This window comes from Ailuropoda melanoleuca, chromosome 16 (assembly GCF_002007445.2).
Source record: "Ailuropoda melanoleuca isolate Jingjing chromosome 16, ASM200744v2, whole genome shotgun sequence".
In the NCBI taxonomy this organism is placed as follows: Eukaryota; Metazoa; Chordata; class Mammalia; order Carnivora; family Ursidae; genus Ailuropoda; species Ailuropoda melanoleuca.
In genome coordinates, this window is record NC_048233.1 from 22,835,986 (window position 1) to 22,857,559 (window position 21,574).

The window sequence follows — 21,574 nt, forward strand, 5'->3', positions numbered from 1 at the left end:
TAGAATATAGATCCTTTACGTCTCTGGTTAAGTTAATTCCAAGGTAACGTATGGTTTTTGGTGCTATTAAAAGCCCTCAATTTTATACTGATTAAGGATGATATCAGCTGTGGGGTTTTTTTATATGGCCTTTATGATGTTGAGGTATGTTCCCTCTGTCCCTACTTTGCTGAGAGTTTTTCTCATGAATGGATGCTGTACTTTGTCAAATGTTTTTCTGTATTTGTTGAGAGGATCATATATGGTTCCTATCCTTTCTTTTATTAATGTGGTGTATCACGTTGATTGATTTGCAAATATTGAACCACCCTTGCAACCCAGGAATAAATCCCACTTGATTGTGGTGAATGATTCTTTTAATGTACTGTCGGATTCAATTTCCTAGTATTTTGTTGAGAATTTTTGCGTTTATATTCATCAGGGATATTGGCCTGTATTTCTTTTTTTAGTGGAGTCTTTGTTTGCTTTTGGAATCCAGGTAATGCTGGCCTTATAGAATGAGTTTGGATGTTTTCCTTCTGTTTCTGGTGTTTTTTTGTTTTTGTTTTGTTTTTTTGTTTTGTTTTTTTGGAATAGTTTGAGAAGTCATATTTAGATCTTTAATCTATTTTGAGTTTATTTTTGCATATGGTATTAAAAAGTGGTCCTTTTTCATTCATTTCCATGTAGCTGTCCAGTACCAGCTTTTCCTAATACCATTTGTTGAAGACCTCTTTCAGTTGCATATTCTTGCCTCCTTTGTCGAAGATTAATTGGCCATATAAGTGTGGGTTTATTTCCAGGCTTTCTTTTCTGTTCTTTTGATCTATTTGTCTATTTTTTTATGCCAGTACCATACTGTTTTGATTACTACAGTCTTGTAGTATATCTTGAAATATGGGAATGTGATACCTCCAGTTTTGTTCTTTTTCAAGATAGCTTTGGCAATTTGAGGTCTTTTGTGGTTCCATACAAATTTTAGGATTATTTGTTTTAATTCCATGAAAAATGCTATTTGTACCTTGATAAAGCTTGCATTGAATCTATAGATTGCTTTGGGTAGTATGGACACTTTAACAATATTTGTTCTCCCAATCCATGAGCATGGAATATCTTTCTATTCATTTGTGTCATCTTAAATTTCTTTCATCAGTGTTTTATAGTTTTCAGAGTACAGGTCTTTCACGTACTTGGTTAGGTTTATTCTTAGGTATTGGTGCAATTGTAAATGGGATTGTTTTCTTAATTTCTCTTTCTACTACTTCATTATTAAGATATAGAAATGCAGTGGATTTCTGTATATTGATTTTGTATCCTGTGACTTCACTGAATTCATTAGTTCTAGTACTTTTTTGGTGGAGTCCTTGGGTATTCTTTTTTTAAAGATTTTATTTATTTGACAGAGTGAGACACAGCGAGAGAGGGAGCACAAGCAGAGGGAAAGGGAGAAGTGGGTTTCCCACTGAGCAGGGAGCCCAACATGGGGCTCAATCCCAGGACCCCAGGATCATCACCTAAGCCGAAGGCAGACGCTTAATGACTGAGCCACCCAGGCACCCCAAGTCTTTGGGTATTCTGTATACAGTCTCATGTCATCTGCAAATAATGGAAGTTTTACTTCGTCCTTACCAATTTGGATGCCTTTTATTCCTTTTTCTTGTCTGATTGCTAGGGCCAGGACGTCTAGTACTATGTTGAATGAAAGTGGTGAGAGTGGACATTTTTGTCTAGTTCCTGCTCTCAGGGGAAAAGCTCTGCTTTTTCCCCATTAAGTAAGATGTTAGCTGTGGGTTTTTTATATCTGACCTTTATTACGTTGAGGTATGCTCCCTCTAAACCTACTTTGTTGAACGTTGTTTTTTTTTTTTTTAGTCATGAATGACGTTGTACTTTGACAAGTGCTTTTTTTGCATCTACTGAAATGATTTTTTTCATTTTTATCCTTTTTATCCTTTCTCTTGTTGATGTGATGTATCACATTTATTGATTTGCAAATACTGAACCACCCTTGCATCCCAGAAATAAATCCCAATTAATCACAAAGAAGAATTTTTTTTATTTTTTATTTTTATTTATTTATTTTTTAAAGATTTTATTTATTTATGCGACGGAGATAGAGACAGCCAGCGAGAGAGGGAACACAAGCAGGGGGAGTAGGAGAGGAAGAAGCAGGCTCATAGCAGAGGAGCCTGATGTGGGGCTCAATCCCATAACGCCAGGATCACGCCCTGAGCCGAAGGCAGACGCTTAACCGCCGTGCCACCCAGGCGCCCCAAGAAGGATTTTTTTTTAAATGTATTGTTGGATTCTGTTTGCTAGGATTTTTATATTTATGGTCATTGGAGATATTAGCCAGTAGTTCTTTTTTTTTTGTAGTGTCTTTATCTGTTTTTGGTATCAGGTAATCCTGGCTGCATAGAATGAATTTGTAAGCTTTTCCTTCTCTCCTATTTTGTTTTTGGAATAGTTTGAGAAGAATAGGTATTAACTCCTCCTTAAATGTTTGGTAGAATTCATCTGTGAAATCATCTGATTCTGGGAGGTTTTTGTTTGCTGGGCGGTTTTTGTTTGTTTGGTTTCTAATTACAGATGCAATCACATTGCTGGTAATTGGTATGTTCAAATTTTCTATTTTTTTCTGATTCAGTTTTGGGTGGTTATGTGTTTCTAGGAGTTTGTCCATTTCTTCTAATTTGTCCAATTTGTTGGCATATAACTTTTCATAATATTCTCTTATAATCCTAATCCTTTGGGGTTTTTTTGTTGTGTTCTTTTTTCTCCCTCTCCCTCCCTCTTTCTTTCTTCCTTTCTTTCTCCTTTTCTTCCTCCCTTCCTCTCTCTCTCTTGCCCTTCCTTCCTTCCTTCCTTCCTTCCTTCCTTCCTTCCTTCCTTCCTTCCTCTTTTTCTTTTCCTTCCCCTTTCCCTTCCCCTTTCCCTTTCCCTTCTCCTTCCCCTTCCCCTACCCTTTCCCCTTTCCCTTTCCCTTTCCCTTCCCCTTTCCCTTCCCCTTTCTCTTACCCTTCCCCATTCTCTTCCCTTCCCTTTTTTCCTCATGAGCCTGGCTAAAGAGTTATTAATTTTGCTGATCTTTTCACAGAACCAGATCCTGGTTTCATTGGTCTCATATATTGTTATTTTAGTTTCTGTTTTGTTTATTTCTGTTCTAATCTTTATTATTTCCTTTTTCTGCTGGTTTTGGGGTTTCGTTTGTCCTTTTTTTTTTTTTTTCCTTCTAGGTCCTTTATGTGTATAGCTAGGTTTTTTTTATTTGAGATTTTTCTTGCTCCTTGAGGTAGGCCTGTACTTCTATAATCTTCCCTATTAGAAAAGCTTTTGCTACATTCCAAAGATGTGGGGTCATTGTGGTTCCAATTTAATTTGTCTCCATGTATTTTTTTATTTTAATTTCTTGGTTGACCCACTCATCGTTTAGTACCATGTTATTTAACCTTTTTAATTTGTGTCTTTGTCAGATTTTTTTTCATGTGCTTGATTTCTAGTTTCATAGTGCTGTGGTCTGAAAAGATGCATGGTATGACTTGTCTTTTTTAATTTGTTGAGACCTCTTTTGTGGCCTAACATGTGTCCTATTCTGGAAAACGTTTCCTGTGCACTTGAGAAGAATATGAATTCTTCTGTTTTAGGATGGAATGTTCTCTCTCTCTTTTTTTTTTTTTTTTAAGAGAGAGAGCACAAACAGTGCAGAGAGGGAGATGGAGAGCAGACTCCCCACTGAGGGGGAAGCCTAACATGGGTCTTGATCCCAGGACCCTGAGATCATGACCTGAGCTGAAGACAGATGCTTAACCAACTGAGCCACCCAGGCGCCCCTCAATGGAATGTTCTGAATATATCTGTTAGGTCCATCTGGTCCAATGTGTCATTCAAAGCCATTGTTCCATTGATGTTCTGTCTAGATGATCTATCCATTGATGTAAGTGGAGTATATCTTTTTGTATTGCTCCCTTTATCAGTAGTATCCTTCTTTCTCTCTTGTTAAGTCTTTGGTTTAAAGTCTATTTTGTCTGACATAGTATTACTACCCTAGCTTTCTTTTCACTTCCATATGCATTACAAATGCTTTTCCATCCCTTCACCTTCAATCTGCTTGTGTCTTTAGGTCTGAAATGAGTCTCTTGCAGGCAGCATATCATAGTTCTTGCTTGTTTATCCATTCTGTCACCCTAGTTTTTTGACTGGAACATTTAGTCCATTTACATTCAAAGTAATTCATAAGTATGTTCTTGTTGCCATTTTGATGTTTGTTTTATAGTTGTTTTTGTAGTTCTTTGTTCCTTTCTTCTCTTGTTCTCTTCTTTCATGGTTTGCTGGCTTTCTTTCTTTTTTCCTCCCATATCATAGTCTTTTTTTCCCCCCATAGGACATGCGTTATGATTTGCAGCATAGGAGAGAATCTTAGGAATCAAAATTTGTGCTTCAAAGACATGTATGTTGGGACAGAAAGGACATAAATTAATCTAAGTGGAAGCTTTGAGTATTGGGTTCTATATTTGGTTCTTGTGACATTCCAGAAGTATTTGCCTATATTATCTTAATCTATACAAATCTTAATCTACATAAATCTATATGCTTCTGATAAGAAGTGTTTGGTAAGCTTTCAAGGTCACTCCCATAGCCTACCTACTACATATCCTTAAGAATTCTATGAAGGGACATTTCTTCTTCTTAGATATAGAAAGCACATGAGTCCCCAAAATATTGGCTGCTTTTAATGTTTTCTTAATGGCTACAATAAAGTGTGATGGTTAATTTTATGTGTCACTTGATTGGAATAAGGGATGCCTAGATAGTGGTCAAATTTTATTTATGGGTGTATCTGAGAGGGTGTCTCTGGAAGAGGTTAACATTTGTTTTCATTTGTTTTATTTTGGGCCTTTTAATCTTTTTTGTGTGATTTTTTTTTCAAATTTTTATTTTAATTCTAGTTAACATATAATATAATATTGGTTTTAGGAGTAGAATTTAGTGATTCATCACTTACATACAACACCCAGTGCTGCTCAAACACAACAAGTGCCTTCCTTAATACCCATCATCTGTTTGCCTACTTTTCCTCCACCAGTCCTCAGTTCTATATATTTAAGTCTTTTATGGTTTGCTTCCCTTTTTTCCCCCCTTCCCCTTTGTTCATTTGTTTTGTTTCTTAAATTCCACGTATGAGTGAAATCATATTTTATTTGTCTTTCTCTGACTGGCTTATTTCACTTAGCATAATACACTCTAGCTCCATCCATGTCATTGCAAATAGCAAGATTTCATTCTTTTGGATGACTGAATAATATTCCATTGTGTGGAATTCCATGTGTGTGTGTGTGTGTGTGTGTGTGTGTATAATATGTATATGTGTGTGTCCATCATAAGTCAATGGACATTTGGGCTCCTTCCATACTGGTTTTCTTTGGTTATATGCTTGGATTCCTTTCTTTTTATTTTTTAGATTTCTGTTACAGGTTTTTGATTTGTGATTACCATTAGGTTTTATATAACATCTTATACATATAGCACATTATGTTAAGTTGATGGCCATTTAAGTTTGAACCCAGTCTTAAAGCACTAAGTTTTTACTCCTCTGCCACCTGTATTTTTGCTGTATAGTTCCATCCTTTATTTTGTGAATTCCTTGACTGATTTTTATAAATATACTTAATTGTGATGCTTTTGTGCATCCTACTTTTCTTACTCCTGCTCGTCCTTCTACTTATAGAATCCCCTTCAACATTTATTGTAAGGCTAGTTATTGGTCATGAATTTCTTTAAATTTTGTTTGGGAAACTCATTATCTCTCCTTCTTCTTCCTTCTTCCTTCTTTTCTGAATGATAGCCTTGCTGGATAGAGTATTCTTGGTTGCAGGTTTTTTTTCCCCCAGCACTTTGAATATATATCATGCCACTTTCCTCTGGCCTGCAGAGTTTCTGCTCAAACATCAGCTGAGAGCCTTATGGGGTTTCCCTCATATGTAACTGTTTTCTTTCTCTTGTTCTTTTCTTTTCTTTTCTTTTTCTTTTTCTTTTCTTTTCTTTTCTTTTCCTTTTCCTTTTCCTTTTCCTTTTCCTTTTCCTTTCCTTCTTTCCGTATTTACTTCTTAGAGAAAGAGAGAACGTGCACAGGAAGAGGGGCAGAGGGATCCTCAAGTAGAGTCCCTGCTGAGCATGGTGGCCAACACAGGACTCAGTCCCAGGACCAGCCCCCCAAAGATCATAATCTGAGCTGAAATCAAGAGTCAGACATTTACCTGAATGAGCCACCAAGGTGCCCATCTCTTGCTGCTTTGAAAATTCTCTCTTTACCACTACTTTTTGCCATTTTAATTACTATGTGTCTGGGTGTGGACCTTTCCTGGGTTGGTTTTGTTGTGCCCTTTCTGAGCCTCCTGGGTCTGGATTTGTATTTCCTTCCCCAGAGTTGGAAAGTTTTCAGCTACTATTTCTTCAAATAAATTTTCTTTCCCATTTTTCTCTTCTCCTTCTGGGATCCTTGAATGTCAAACTTATTACACTTGATGGTGTCACTGAATTACCTTAATCTTTTCTCATTCTTCTTCTTCTTTTTTCTTTCTCCTGTTCAACTACATCTCTTTCCACAACTCTGCTCTCCAGGTCACTGATCCATTCTTCTGTTTCCTCTAGTCTACTGTTTGTTCCCTGTGTTGTATTTAAAATTCCAAGTATTGAGTTATTCATCTCTGATTGATTCTTTTTTTTTTTTTTTAAAGTAGGCTCCATACCCAGTGGAGGCTTGAACTCATAACCCTGAGATCAAGACCTGAGCTGAGGTCAAGAGTCCAGTACTTAACCAACTGAGCCACCAGGCACCCCTCTGATTGGTTCTTTTTTTGTTTTCTATCTCTTTGTTGTGGGTCTTACTGAGATCCTCCACTCTTTTCTCAAGTCCATTGGGTATCTTTATTACCATTATTTTAAATTCTCTAACTGGCATATTACTTACCTCTGCTTTACTTAGTTCTCATGCTGTGACTTTGTTCTCTTCTTTCCTTAGGGACACATTCCTCTGTTGCCTCATTTTGTCTGACTTTCTCTGTCTGTTTCTATGTGTTAGGAAACTCAGCTACATCTCTTGCTCTTGAAAGAGTTGGCCTCATGAAGTGAAGGTCCTGTAGTGTCCTGTAGTGCAATGTCTCCTGTTCATCAGAACCTGACACTTCAGGAATGTCTCCTGTGTGTTTTGTGTGTTCCCTACTGTTGTGCTGAGCCACATTTGCCTTCAGTTCAGTCATCTGCAGTGGTTCTCCTTGCCTGTTTGGATGGGATTTGGTCCCTGTGTGGTTAATGGGCTACTCTGGAGCCACCTTTGGCTTGAGTTGGATCAGACTGGGTGTTCGCCAGAGCTGTGGTCACACAGAACTGTAAGGCTCTCTTCCTCTGTTGTCCCCTGAGAAGCTTTCTTTGGTGGGTGGGGCTTACAGTCAAACCAGATGTCTGCTTCCTGCCCATTTTGGGGGCCACAGTCAAACTGATATATGTGGTTATCTTCCCCTCTCCCTGGAGCAGGTGTCAGTTGCAGTGATGCTGATCCCTACTGGGGCTACTTACACACTGCCAGGCATGGGGCACTGCTTTGGATGGATTCCTGCTGAGGGCGTGTTGGATTGAGTGGGTCCACAGGAGAATGCTGGGGCAGGGTCACTGTTAACATGCTAGGTGGAAAGTGTTCACAGTGTGCAGGTTCCTGCAAGGAGGCTAGGGTGGGGAAAAGGATGGTGCTTGCCAGCACTTTTTTTCTTAGAGGAGTCTCCCAAAGGTCCCTGTCCTTCCTGCACATGTTCTAAAATTAGTAAATAAATCTTCCTACATATCTCAGGTGTTTTTCAGATTGCCACTTCTCTGTATCTCAGCAGTGGTGTGTGTTATGCTGTCTCTTAAGGCAGGACTCCATTTCCTGTTGCCCTCCTGCTCTCCCAGAGCCATGCCTGCTTCTTTCTGTGGTTCCAGGTGTTAAACCCCACTGATTTTAAGAACTTGCAAAGTTAAGCCCCTCTGGTTTTCAAAGCCAAATGTTATGGGGATTCATCTTCCCAGTGGGGATCCCCCATGCCTGGGATGCCTGATGTGGGGTGTGCTTTTTTCTCTTCTCTGTGCCTGTGGTGTCCCTCCCTCCTGTGGACAGTCTCATGAGTCAGTTTTGTTTCCAGTCATGTCTCAACCCTTCCTACCTTTTTGATGTGGCCTTTTTTCTACATTTAGCTGTGGAGTCTGTTCTGCCAGTGTTCAGGTTATTTTCTGGATTGTTTATGTTGATGTGGGTGTTATCTAGGTGTATCCGTGGGAGGAGGTGAGTTTAGGATCCTCCTACTCTCCCATATTCCCCAGATGTCCTACAAATTTTATGGTGTTATATCTCACTAATTTGACCCTTAATCCATTTTGAGTGTATTTTTGTTTGTGGTATAAGAAAGTGATCTAGTTTCATTCTCTTTCATGTAGCTGTCCAGTTTTCCCAGCAACACTTTTTGAAGAGACTGTCTTCTCCATTATATATTCTTGCCTCCTGTGTCAGAGATTAATTGACCATATAAGCATGGGTTTATTTCTGGGCTCTGTAGTCTGTTTTTGTGCCAGTACCATACTGTTTTGATTACTACAGCTTTGTAATATAACTTGAAATCTAGGATTGTGATGACTTCAGCTTTGTTCTTTTTCAAGATTGTTTTGGCTATTTGGGGTTGTTTGTGGTTCCATACATGTCTTAGGATTATTCTAGTTCTGTAAAAGATGCTGTTGGTATTCCCTGAATGCTTTTTAAGGAAAGAATGGGAGACAAAAATCAGGTGGCCTTTTGATTACTTTCACAAGTGATTATTGATTATATATATCATGCATATTTAAACCTCACAACAACTGTGTATGGTAGGTTTATCATCCCCATCTCACAGATAAGGACACTGAGGCTTAAAGAGATTAAGAAATGTTCCCAAATCTACACACCTGGTACATTCCAGAGCCAAGATTTGACACTAGGTCCGTTTGACTTCAGCTCAAGGCCAGTGCTCTTACCACTCTACCATGCCAACTCAACAGGCCTGTGAAGGTTATATGGTATGTTTCCAGGGCCCAAGAATCCTGAAAGAGTTGAGCACTTCACTCTTCACTTTTAAAACATAATCTTAATACATCTTTCAAAATTAATTTGCCTTCTTCCTAAGGTTCAGTTGGAGTTGACAAAATAATAGATTTCCTGAGACAAGCAAGTAGTCAAAATTCTGAAGACAGTGGACTTGAGGAGGTATGGAACATACTTAAGCCTGAAAAGAGAGACCTGCATGTGGACCTGGAAATTCTTTGTGCTGTCATGAAAGAATGGATGGCTTGCTGTAGAAACAAACGGTAATCATTGGGGTGCCTGGGTGGCACAGTCGGTTGTGCCTGACTCTTGGTTTTGGCTCAGGTCCTGATCTCAGGGTCATGAGAACGAGTCCTGTGTCTGGCTCTGCACTCAGTGCAGAGTGTGCTTGAGACTCCCTCCCTTTCTCCCTTTGCCCCTCCCCCCTGTTCCCACACCCACGTGTGCATACTTATGCGTGCGCTCTCTCAAATAAATCTAAAAAATGGTAATCATAAGTCCCAGCAGGATGCATGTCCAAGTTCTATTTTAACAACTGATTACAATTAATGCTAATCACTGTTTTTTTGTGTTGTTGGAAGTACTATAATCCAGTGCTCCTCACGCTTTAGCATGCACTGGACTCACCGGAACGATTTATCATACCTGATTGTCGCCCCCAACCATGATTCGGCAGGTCTGGGGTGAAGCCTGATAATTTTCATTTCTAACATATTTCCAAGGGATAGTGATGCTGTGAGTGTATGTGTGCGCATGGGGGTGATGAGCATACTTTGAGAATGTATTATATCAATTATGTTAATCCTAATAACATCCATTTATCATGATTAGGGGCAGCACATTATTATGATGTTTTCACAAAGAATTGAACTGACATAGGAGTCAAGCAAATTATTGACAATGACCGGCAAATCTCCAAATGCATTTAAACTCAGAGTGGGTGCCCGTTAGAGGTCAGTGGGGACAATTAGGCAGTGAATATAATTTGTAAACCTAGGATAAAGGGAAGCTAAAGGGAAAAGGAAAAAAGCAGTGGAATTGAAAAAAACAGATGAAGAGGGAGAAGAGTATGCATGATATCAGCTGTCCCTGGTGGAACCTCGAGAAATTTTACCTTCTTTCACAGGAAGCCTAATTTCTCTGGCTTTTAATCAGCCACCGATCTCCAGCTATCAGCTTATATTTACTAGGAATTTTCTTACATAACACTGCAAGCCTGAAAAGTGACAAAACTTGCTAGGTTTCATGTAGATGACTTAGGAAAAGATGACCAAAATGTTGTTGGCCAAGAACAAGTTAGTCATGAAAGCAACATAAACACCTAAAAATATCTAATTTTACTAGTAATCAAAGAAATACAAATGAAGACAACATGTTAGTTTTACCCATCAGTTTAGCAAAGTTTTAAAAGAATAACTCTACCCCATGTTGTCAGGGCAGGTGGAGAAATAAGCCTCCTTTTATACATTGTTGGTGGTAGTGCAAGTTGGCATAGTTTTTTCAAGAACAATTTAAGAATATGTACCAAACACTTAAAAATTATGCGATATATTTGGGCTAGTCATGTAACTCAAGAAAAATAACCAATCATATACCCTAATATGTGCGTTTATGATAGTGATAAATATAAGCAACTTACAAATTTTAAAATAAAGGGTCAGATTAATAAATTATAACACTTCCACTAGAATCCTAAATAGTCACTCAGAATTATAATTAGATAAACATTTGACAAGAGAAATGTTCATATGTATTTATTTCAAATAAGGCCATAAATACATATGTGTATTATAAACCCATATTTATCAAGAAAAAATATGCATAAAGAAAATTGGGAAGAATATGTTCCAAAATGATTATCTTTCCATGATGGTTTCAACTTTCTGTTCTTTTCTTATGCCTTTTCCCATTATTCTAAAATACTTAGGTTTGTATAATGAAAGTATTAATCCATTATAAAATAGTGTGAGAGCAAAAGAAAAAAACTCCAATTTTTATAACAGAAGTAAAGAAAAAATATGGGAGGTATAAACACAAAATAGAAGAACAGAAACTCTAATGGTGATAGGTACGTAGCTATCAATAGTAAAGTGGTGCCTGAATTATTCTGACCGACATCTCACATTGAAATACAATGAGATGTTAGTACAGATGTAGAGAATTTTGTAGTGGTTCCAGAGAGATAGTCTAAGTATTTGGGATTTAGAAAGATTAAGTAAAACTTAAATCATAGTATACAGACTCTTAAAAAGGAAATGGTTGAAACTTTAATATGTTTGAGAGTGAAAGATGGAATTTGTGTACTGGACAGTGGACTATCCACAGCTTTCCCCAAATTTCAGGAGTAAATACTCAAAGTACAATTGTCTGGGTTCAACTTGGTTTTCCATGAAAAAGGAAAAATGATAGCACCATAAATGTGTCCTGAAGTATTAGTTGTTCATGCCTTTTCCTTCCTAATTTTTTAAATCCCACTTGTTATTTCTGCAAATGTCTAGACTATATTGACGCCCTAATCCCTTGAGGCCTCACATCCCCAGGCACAGCGGCTGCACATCATCACCTGCCTACTTGTGCATGCACATTTTCTTTTTCAGGTTAGATTAAAAGTTTATGGAAGATAGAGGTAATGCCTTAAGTTTCTTTTCTATTACTCTATCTAAGCACAATGTCGAACTCCAAATAGTTCCTGAATAGATAGTTTTAAAATTCAGAAATACCTGATTAGAAAAATTACAGATCACATCTGAAAAATTAGCTGAGCTTTGGGCTGGCAAAGAATCGTAGCTCATTGGTTTTGGGTTTTTTTGGTTGCAGGGAAAGATTGAGTGGTGGATCAAGTGGCAGGATTGATGATTCTGCTTTTGAACAGGACAGCATGAAATCACGTAGAGCAAGTATGTATGTGTTTCTTCCTGTTTGTTCTGCCACTTTCTTGTGGTTTGGAGAAATGGATTTTTCATAAAACACTTTTGTATGTGTTTCAGTTAAGATGACCACAGATAAAACAGAATCTACGTCATGGAGCTTCGAGGCTTTGGGTGGAGATATGTCTAAAGGAGTCTTGTAAGCATTCTTACTTGTAAAGCTTTCTCAAGTACCTCTTATTTCTTTTTCTCATTTATTTCATAGGTCTACATGTTTTACTTATGGTAAAGCCACTTAGCTTGTGTGTGTGTGTGTGTGTGTGTGTGTGTGTGTGTGTGTGTGTGGCTAACCAATCTTTTATTTAATTCTTGACTATTCTCTCCCAATTGCATTAGAACAAATTTCACTAGGAACATGATTTATATAAGACTAGTATTATATAAATTAACATTTTTTCACTAATAAAACCCTTCTCATACATTAACTTCATGTGCTTTCCATGGAAAACAAGTCCCATTTCAGGTAGAATTATGACTAAACTCTTTGAGTGATTGTTTTTAAAGCACTTCTTTAATAGGTACTTTCAGATATAAATGAGAAAAGCTGTTTTCCACTAGATGTATGTGATTTTAGATATCAAGGAGAGGCAATTCTTATTTTCTCTTTGCCATGTTAGGTTTGCCCATGCAAAAAGGGGTGGTAGGAACCATGTACCCAAGCTGTGCTAAGCACTGGGATAAGATGGCAAAGAGGAAGAGAAGGCCTGGGACTCCATGAAACATGCCGTCTAGACTCTCAAAGGGTCTGTGATCTAATGTCAGGGTCGAGGGTGACACAGACATTAATGCACTGTAGAAAATATTAAGAAAGATGAATACTAAACTGTGAGCCACAGAGCAAACATAAGTCTCTGGGAATTGTTTCCTAGTTAAAGGCCTATTAAAACCTGCCAAGATCCCTTGGCTGAAAGAGTAATGATATGACAATTTATTTCAGAATGTCTCATAACCCCGGCAGAAATGGAAACTCTTCATTGTAGGCGGAGGCAAATGTGAGAGGCGAAGTGCACAAGAATTAACAAAAGCTGTGGCAGCTGACTTCACAGCTGGCAGATGCTGAATATTGGGCAATTTTGGAAAATCTCTGTTGCTGTAACAATGCTTGAATCAATATTTATTGTATGAACTACACTTAACGAGGATGGAAAGACATAAAGTAGAAAATCCTGCAGTGATTATGCCTTATTTTGATTGGGAGGGATCGGAGATGTTGAAGATGATTCTCATTCATTCTTTCACCCACAGAGAGGTGTCTGATTTGATTACCTATGTAGCAGACCTGCATTTTAACAAGCAGAAATTGGAGGAGGAAAATAATAAGTTTAAATTGGCATTAGAAACCTTGGAAGAAGCTAACTGCCAGTTATCAGAGGATTGTACGGATTTGCGCCATCAGATAAAAAGGTGAACCATAAAGAAGGGTGCAGTGTGCTTAGAGCTTTCCCTTCTTTTTTCCCTTAAAAAAATAATCTTTTTAAAACTGGGCTATCATTCACACAGCATAAAAATTTACCCTTTTAAGGTGTACAGTTCAGTGTTTTTTAGTATATTCGCAAGGTCGTGCAGCTAATTACCATGATCCAGTTCATCACTCCAAAAAGGAAACCCATAGTTGTTAGCAGTCACTCCCCATTTCCCTTCCCCTCAGCCCCTGAAAACCACTAATCTATGTTCTGTCTCTATGGATTTACCTGTTCTGGCCATTTCACATAAATGGAATCCTATAATATGTGACCTTTGTGTCTGGTTTCTTTCACTTAGCATCAGGGTGTCAAGGTTCCATGTAGCATGTATGCATCTTCTTCATTCCTTTTTGTGACTGAATAATATTCCATTATTTGGAGATACCCATTTCGTTTATCTGTTCTTCAGAGAATGGATGCTTGGGGTATATTCACTTGTTGACTATGACCAATACTGCTGCTATGAACATTTGTGTACAAGTTTGTGCGTGAACATAGGCTTTTAATTCTCCTAGGGATATACCTAGAAGTGAAATTGCTGAGTAGGGACTGATAGTTCGAATCTTGAAGAACTGCCAGACTGTCTCCAAAGCAGCTGTGCTATTTTAGATTTCCGCCAGCAGTGTTTGTCAGTTCTTTTCTGGCAACAATATTCTTTATGTCATTCAAAGCAGTGTTGTCTATTGACCAAGTGTGGATCTATCCAAAGCATTCTGTGGTTCAGTTGAACTTTTACTCTATGCAAATTCCAATGCTAAGGACAGGTGACCCTTGAATAACACAGATTTGATCTGCATGGGTCCACTTATACATGAATTTTCTTCAGTAAATGCAGTACTGTAAATGTATTTTTTCTTATGATTTTCTTAATATTTTCTCTAGCTTACTTTATTGCAAGAATACAGTATATAATCTATATAATGTAGAAAATATGTGTTTATCAACTATTTATGTTATTGGTAAGGCTTCTGGTCAACAGTAGGCTATTAGTAGTTAAGTTTTTAGGGAGTCAAAAATTACACATAGATATTTTAGGAGGGTTGGCGCACCTAACTCCCGTGTTCGAGGGCCAACTATATTATGAGAGATTCATTGATAAGCCAGGTTTAAAATGTGCTTTCAGAGTACATGATAAGGATGACAAATGATAAGAAAAGTTGTGACTTTAGTTTAAGGTAGAAAGGGATAAAGGACCTAAGGGACATATCACATAGTATCAAGTACTGGTAAAATGGGTTGCGAGGAGATGCCTGAACTTTAGGGGAAAAAGGGAACAAGGTTCTCACAAAGTCTGCGATTACAGATGTTGTACGTGCTAAAATTTTGAACAGAAAAGTTCTAGGTTAACTTGAAAAGACAGTAAAGCATTCTGACCGTGGATTTTTTTCCCTCATAATTTTTGGCCAGCCAGTCCAGCCTTCAAGCCAATCTATAAAACAAATAAAAGGAACTGCTTACCTTCAGCTCTCTCCATTCCATAATAGGTTTATTTATTATTTATTTGAAATATAATAATTCAGAGTTTCTCTTAAAAGTCTATGCCTTGGGGGCGGCTGGGTGGAGCAGTTGGCTTAATATCTGCCTTCAGCTTAGGTCATGATCTCAGGGTCCTGGGACTGAGCACCTGATGAGCAGGGAGCCTGCTTCTCCCTCTCCCTCTGCCCTACCCCCCACTCCCCACTCATGCTCTGTCACTCTCTCTCAAAGAAATAAAATCTTTAAAAAAAAAAAAAAAGTCTATGCCTTGGACGAATGTGCCAGGGAGGATTTTTGGTCGCAAGCACTAGAAGCTGACTCTAGTCAGCTTAAGCAGTGAAGAAATGTACTAGAAAAGGATTGGGTAACTCAAAGAATGGACAGAAAACCTACAAAATTTGGGTTGGCAGCCAGAAGGTCAGTGTCTACAAAATTAAGCCTTGGTATCCTTTTCCTTCCCCTGATCCTTTCAGGAAGAGACTCTGCTTCGTTTTTTTGCTCATAACCTATTTTTGATACTGTGTGGTGGTCCCGTCATTTGCCTTCCATATTTACGGTGACTGTGTGGACGGGAGGAGCCACATGTTACTCATCCTGGTTACCCTAGTACCTCCACGGCTGCCGCAGAATAGCTCTCTCATCCTCTCCATCCTTCCACTCGTCTGCCAGCCAGAAACCTTTGTCGTCTTTGCCTTCCTCTGCCTTCACTTCTAAATCAAATAGCAAGTCCTGTTAATTTTACCTCCTTTATATCCCTCAAGTGGATTTCCTTCTTTCTGTTCCTATGCCTACTTTTTAGTTCAACTAAACACCATCTTCCACCTGGATCGCTACAGCAGCCTCCTGATTCGTCTCCCTGCCTTTCCAAAGCTCACACCACACGGGCAGGAATGCTCTTCCCAAGTGCCAGTCTGACCACATCATGCCCCTGCTTTAAATACTTCCATTGATCCCCATCAACTTCAGGATGAAATTCAATTTGCTGAGTCCTTCCTGATGGGGTTTCTGTTGCTTATCTCTACTCCCATTTTTCACTCTAGGCTCCAACAATATCTAATTGCTTGCAGGCCCCAGTTTGTTCTCTCTCCACCCTCCTTCCCACCCTCCCATTATCTGAGCTGTCTGCCTTTTACACAGTGTCTACAGAACTTGGGTTCACTCTAATCTTGGTTCTTATCACCCTGTATTATGATTGTCTGTTTACCCTTCTGGTCTACAAACTCCAGGAGGGTAGAGTGCTCACGATTGGATTCACTTTTGTCTTCTTCAGGCCTTAGCATAATGCCTGCTACAGAGCTGGAGCTCCGTGAACAATTTGCTGAATGATCAATGTAATTCCTTAGTAAGGAAAAAAATTGTACCTTCTTTGAGACCCTGCTCAGAAAACAGTTTATAATCCCAGTGGCAATGCAAATAAAAGTTCCATGATATGGATTACCATAATGCATTTAATAGGTTTTGTTGTTGTTGTTGTTGTTGTTGGACATTTAGGTTGTTTGGTATTGCAAACAACACTGTAATAAACTTCTAAAGCAAAATACATAGGCACTATTTGTAAGGATTTATTTAGTTGTCATCTCCTTCACTAGTATGTAACCTCTATAAGGGCAAGGACTGTGTCTCTTGCTCACCATCATAGGCCTCTTTGCAGGGTGTGACACCTGGAACATGGTATTATTCAATAAGTATTTGTAGAATTGCATTAACTAAATATTATATCTTAGTGGAAGGAAAGGACCATGTGATTCAGCCAATGATGAATTTCAAAGGGAGACTCTAGGTCTTTATCTTCAAGAATATGTTTGTTTCCTTCTATCTCTCTTCCCCTACCAAACTCCCCCCAAATCTCTTCCTTTTCTAAGGACAGTGAAAGATCACGGGTATATTTTTACTATTGTTGGCATCTGGTTTAAGCCTTGAGTGGTTTTCAGCTAGGGTCCAAAAATAGTCCTTGGCCTTACTTTGTATCTTTGACGGTTATATTTGAGGTTTTGCTCATCGCCTTTTTCCCCCCACCCCCACAGTGCCCACCAAGCTATTATGGGAACAAATCTGTTAAAAGAAGAACTGGAGGAACTGAAAATTAGTATGAATGCTTCTGAAGAGCAGAAGACCATGATTGTAGCCCAGAACAGACAATTAGTAAGTCATCCAAGTACTTTGAAATTGGCATATAGTTTACATAACTGAAATCCAAGAGGGTTTATTTGGAGGCAAAAATGAGAAGTCAGTAGGCTGATAAATGAATTGGTAATACCTTAGAGTAGTAAAGGCAAATAGGATAAACTGTTTTTCTTTTCAGCCAAGTTTAAAACTCTTTACAGATTACTCAGTCATATTCACAATGGTTTGTGAAGATCTAGAAGATCTCTGGAATGCTTCCTGAAGTTGATAAGTGAATTCATAAATACCTGATCCTAAAAACCAGTTGAATTTTCTAAAACAACAGCAACAACAACGACAACAACAAACCAAAAAAAAAAACAACCCAAAACAAAAAAAACTTTATCAAATTTTCATCTTTTCTCAGGTTTTAAAAAAATCCATTATTTTAGTACTTACAGATTACTAAGAAGCCCTATACAGCAGTCCTTACACTAAATAAACACAGGCTTGAAATTTTTAGAGCAAAACATCATTTAGACTGAGCTTTACCTCAACTGACAAAAAAAGTAGTCATTTTTAAATTGAGAATGTTAAACTACTATCTAGAGCTTTAGTAATAATCTTCCAAATCGTGATCTATTCCAGCCGTGTTCTAGCACTGCTAACAATGGTGGGGTCCGATGAAAGTCATTCAGACTAATTCACTTTCAGATCTCTAAGCCATCAGGAGACTTGAGCTCCAGGCCTGAGTCACTCTCACGACCAACACAGATTAGCTTAGCTCCTGCCTCAGTTGCAAATGTGGGGACAAGACTCAGGGAGTGTCAGTAGACTCTGCCAGTCTCTAAATGCAGTACAGGAAAGACTAAGTTTGGGACCCCAGGGGAACTGGTATGTGGAGGAAATGTTGAGAAACCAGCAAGTAGCCTCTCTTGGGAGTCAGACTGCTGGCATCCAAGTCCTGACTCCAGCGGCTGTGTAACTTTAGGCAAACCACGTGACCTCTTTAACCTGTAGTGTCCTCACATACAAAATGAAGATAACAGTACTACCCACTCTAGGGCTAGAAGGGTTAAATAAGTTAATACATGTAAAACAATCAATGTCCTTTTTCCTCCTCGGGCTCAGTATTGTTAGTTGCTATTGTTAAAAGTGCCGAGTCCTAGATATACAATCCTAACCTTTTGCATTTTACCGTGTTTTACGATTTCAAAAGAATTTTTATTACTTTATCTCAATGGTCATAGAAACTCTGTAAGGTAAAAACAGAAGTTGATATTCTTCAATTTAAAAAAGAATAACAGTTATAAGTAAAGTCCAGAAATGTTTTGATTATTCAAAGTCAATTATCTAATAAACATAGAGCTACAATTGAACTCAGGTTTTCAGATTCCAATTATGTGGTGTGTGTGTGGCTTTCATCCTTATACCAATGACATTTTAACCTGAGCTCGTTCCCCTTTTATTTTTATGTTATAAAGGTAATACCTGTTCACTCTATAAAATGAGGAAATGCAAGGGCGCTTGGGTGACTCAGCCAGTTAAGCCTCTGACTCTTGATTTCAGCTCAGGTCATGATCTCAGGGTTGTGGGATTGAGCCCTGCATTGGGATCTGCACTGGGCATGTAGCCTGCTTAGGATTGTCTGTCTCCCTCTCTCTCTGGTCCTCTGCTCCCCTCCTTCCCCCACCACATGCGTGTGCGCATGCTCTCTCTCAAAAAAAAAAAAAAATGAGGAAACGCATATTAACAAAGAAGAAATAAAATCCCACAAAATCCTTACTTTACCCTATCCACAAGATTTATTATTAAAATTTTGGCATTTATCTTGTCCTAGAATATTTTTTCTTCTTGGGGGCTCTTAATTATAAAATGGTTTTTGATATTCATATGTTCTGGTAATATTGAATCTGAGAATATCCACAGCTTCAAGCAGAGAGCTAGAACTTTTTGTGATTTCAAGGTGCCATTTAAATTGATGGATTCATACTACCTGTCATAAGTGGACAGTGGGAAAGTAGCAAGAAAGAAGCCAAGCTATTCTTCATTTTTCCTCTTTCCTTTCCTGTCAGATTGAGTCAAGGAGAAGAGTGATTTCTTACAAATCCCAAGAAACTAGAAGCCAGAGGCTTAGCTCCATATTGAGAATATTTTCAGACTAAGCTCATTAGTGATATGTCAATACCATGTTTAAAGTTGTTAAGAGAAAGAATGTCAGTAGTCTTAGAGGTAAATATGTGGTATTTTCATAAGCTTCTAAATACTTTTTAATTCTTTCCTCTTAATGAATCAGGAGACAGAAAACCGGGCTCTGATTCTTCAAATTCGGAGTCTCCAAGAAGAGGTATGCTGGAATTGTTAAACACAGTCACAGATAGACATATGGTAATCATACAGGTGTGTGTTCTGACCCTAGATTAAATAGAAATCATGTGACTATTCAGGCTCCTGTGAACCAAAGACTAGGTTTCTTTGTCAAATGACCAGTGTGGAAGAGTGAAAAGGACTTCCGGGTCTGAACAGAAGTACATTATTACCTTTGTGATTATCCGTGGAAGAAATGGGATTTAAGAAATTCAGATTTAAGATGAAATGAAATTAACCCATATAAAAAGTATACAAATCAAGAAGGAAAATGTAGACATTATCTATTAATTTTCTATTATTATTTCATTGAACTAGCTGGAAAAAGTCTTGAATCTAAGACCCAGGTACTGGGTCTGAAAGTCTGACTTTGGAAAAACCATTTATCTTTTTGGGGTTAATAATACCTATTTCCTACAGTTACTTTGGAAATGAAGATAATGAGTGTAAAACTATTTGGTGAATCATAATGTACTTCATATATGTTAGGAAATATTAGGAAAATCTCTACAAAAATAACTCTATGCCTTAAGTTTTTTAAGCAACAGAGTTAAAGCATTGAAGCGACAGGTGACAGAGCTACTTGTAAGTTACTATTTTGGAGGAAAATTCTCTATAAGTATCTTTTGAATGTCAAGTTTATGTACAGTTTTTTTATTTGGGGTTTATAAATCAGTGGTATTAATTAAGCTGTGATGAACAGTCTGTGATGGAGTATGGGCCAGCTGGACTTAAAGAAATCTTACAGTGGGTTGGAAAGGAACAATGAAAAGATTGGCAAGAAATCCTACATTAGATTTAGACATGGTATAACAACAAGGCTAGGTTTTCATGAAATTAGTGTTTTAAGTGAAGCTCTCAGTGTAAGATATTTTTCTCCTCATATTTAAGATGACTGACTAGCATCAAAAAATTGCACAGAACTGAATTTAGAACTGAGGTAGAAGGAGGAAGATGTGGAACCCTTCATCATGAGAGCATTGCAATTATTGATTTGCATTAGAAAAAGCATATACATGTCACTACTAGCTGAGATTCCTTTAAGTGGTAGTAATCCGATGCACTGTGACAAGTAACAGCGTAATAGCTTGGAGAGTTTCATTCATTCATTCATTCATTCAGCACATACTCTTTGGGAGACTTTTGTGAGCTAGGCACTCTTCTAGGTGTTGAGGATACAAGTTTCCATAGAAAAGTCCATAAGGAACTAGCATGTTAGGTGGGGATTAGTGCTATGGAGGAAAGAAAAGCAGAAAACAGAATTGTAGGAAAGTACCATTTAAACTAGAGTGGTTAGGAAAAGTAGCCCTATGAGGTTAATCATTTGATCAAAACTAAAGGAGGTTTATCAGTAAGGAAGCATTCCAGGCAGAGGAAACTATAAGATGTAAGTCCTCAGGCTTTGCCTGCCTGCTCTTTTTGAGGAACGGTGAGGCCAGTGTGGCTGGAGCAGAGGTCACGAGCACGAGAAGTACAGAGAGCTTCAGGGAGCCAGACCCACTGTGTCTCATATAGGCGTTGCATGGACTCTGGCTGTTTCCACTGACTGAGTGGGAGCCGTTGGACAGTTTTCAGCAGAGGAGAAATGTGATCTAATTTCTATTTTAACAAGATAACTCTGGCTGCTGTGTTTAAAATCAACTGTAGTGGGGCAAGGGAAGAAGTGGGAGACCAATTACGAGGTCTTGTAACATTCAGGCATAAATTTATGGAGGCTGACTAAAGCAGTAAGAGTGGAGGTGGAGAGAAGTGTTAGATCAGCAAATGCTTTATAGCATATCCAAATGTATTTATTATGTGTTCTGGTGAGATGGAAGTTCTCTTCTGAGTGTTTCTAATGTCTCAGTGAGATAAAAACAAAGTCATCAGCTGACTGTGAGGAAGTTCCAGGAGAGAGAGGGATGAAATAGGCCAGGAGATGGTTAACTTTTTGTAAAGGATCTGATAGTAAATATTTTAGGCTTGCCTGGTTAAAAGGCTTTTGTTGCAACCACTCACTTCTGCCACTGTTTTATGAAAGCAGCCATAGACAATATGCAAAAAATAGGCAGGCACTGTTGTATTCTGACAAAACTTTATTTACAGACCAGGTGGTCAGCTGGAATTGACCTGTGGGGGTGGGGTGGGTTGGGTTGGGGAAGTTGGTGTGATTTGCAGTT

At 38.3% G+C, this 21,574-nt stretch overlaps 1 protein-coding gene across 1 annotated transcript in view; it reads left to right on the forward strand.

Moving 5' to 3' along the window:
• Positions 1 to 21,574, forward strand: part of IRAG2 (inositol 1,4,5-triphosphate receptor associated 2) — a 131,534-nt gene that overhangs the window by 32,288 nt on the left and 77,672 nt on the right. Inside the window, exons 3-8 of the mRNA XM_034646541.1 lie at positions 9,162 to 9,342; positions 11,897 to 11,976; positions 12,067 to 12,145; positions 13,252 to 13,410; positions 16,970 to 17,087; positions 19,345 to 19,395. Coding sequence (XP_034502432.1) covers positions 9,162 to 9,342; positions 11,897 to 11,976; positions 12,067 to 12,145; positions 13,252 to 13,410; positions 16,970 to 17,087; positions 19,345 to 19,395 — 668 coding nt within the window. The remainder of the gene's footprint in view (positions 1 to 9,161; positions 9,343 to 11,896; positions 11,977 to 12,066; positions 12,146 to 13,251; positions 13,411 to 16,969; positions 17,088 to 19,344; positions 19,396 to 21,574) is intronic.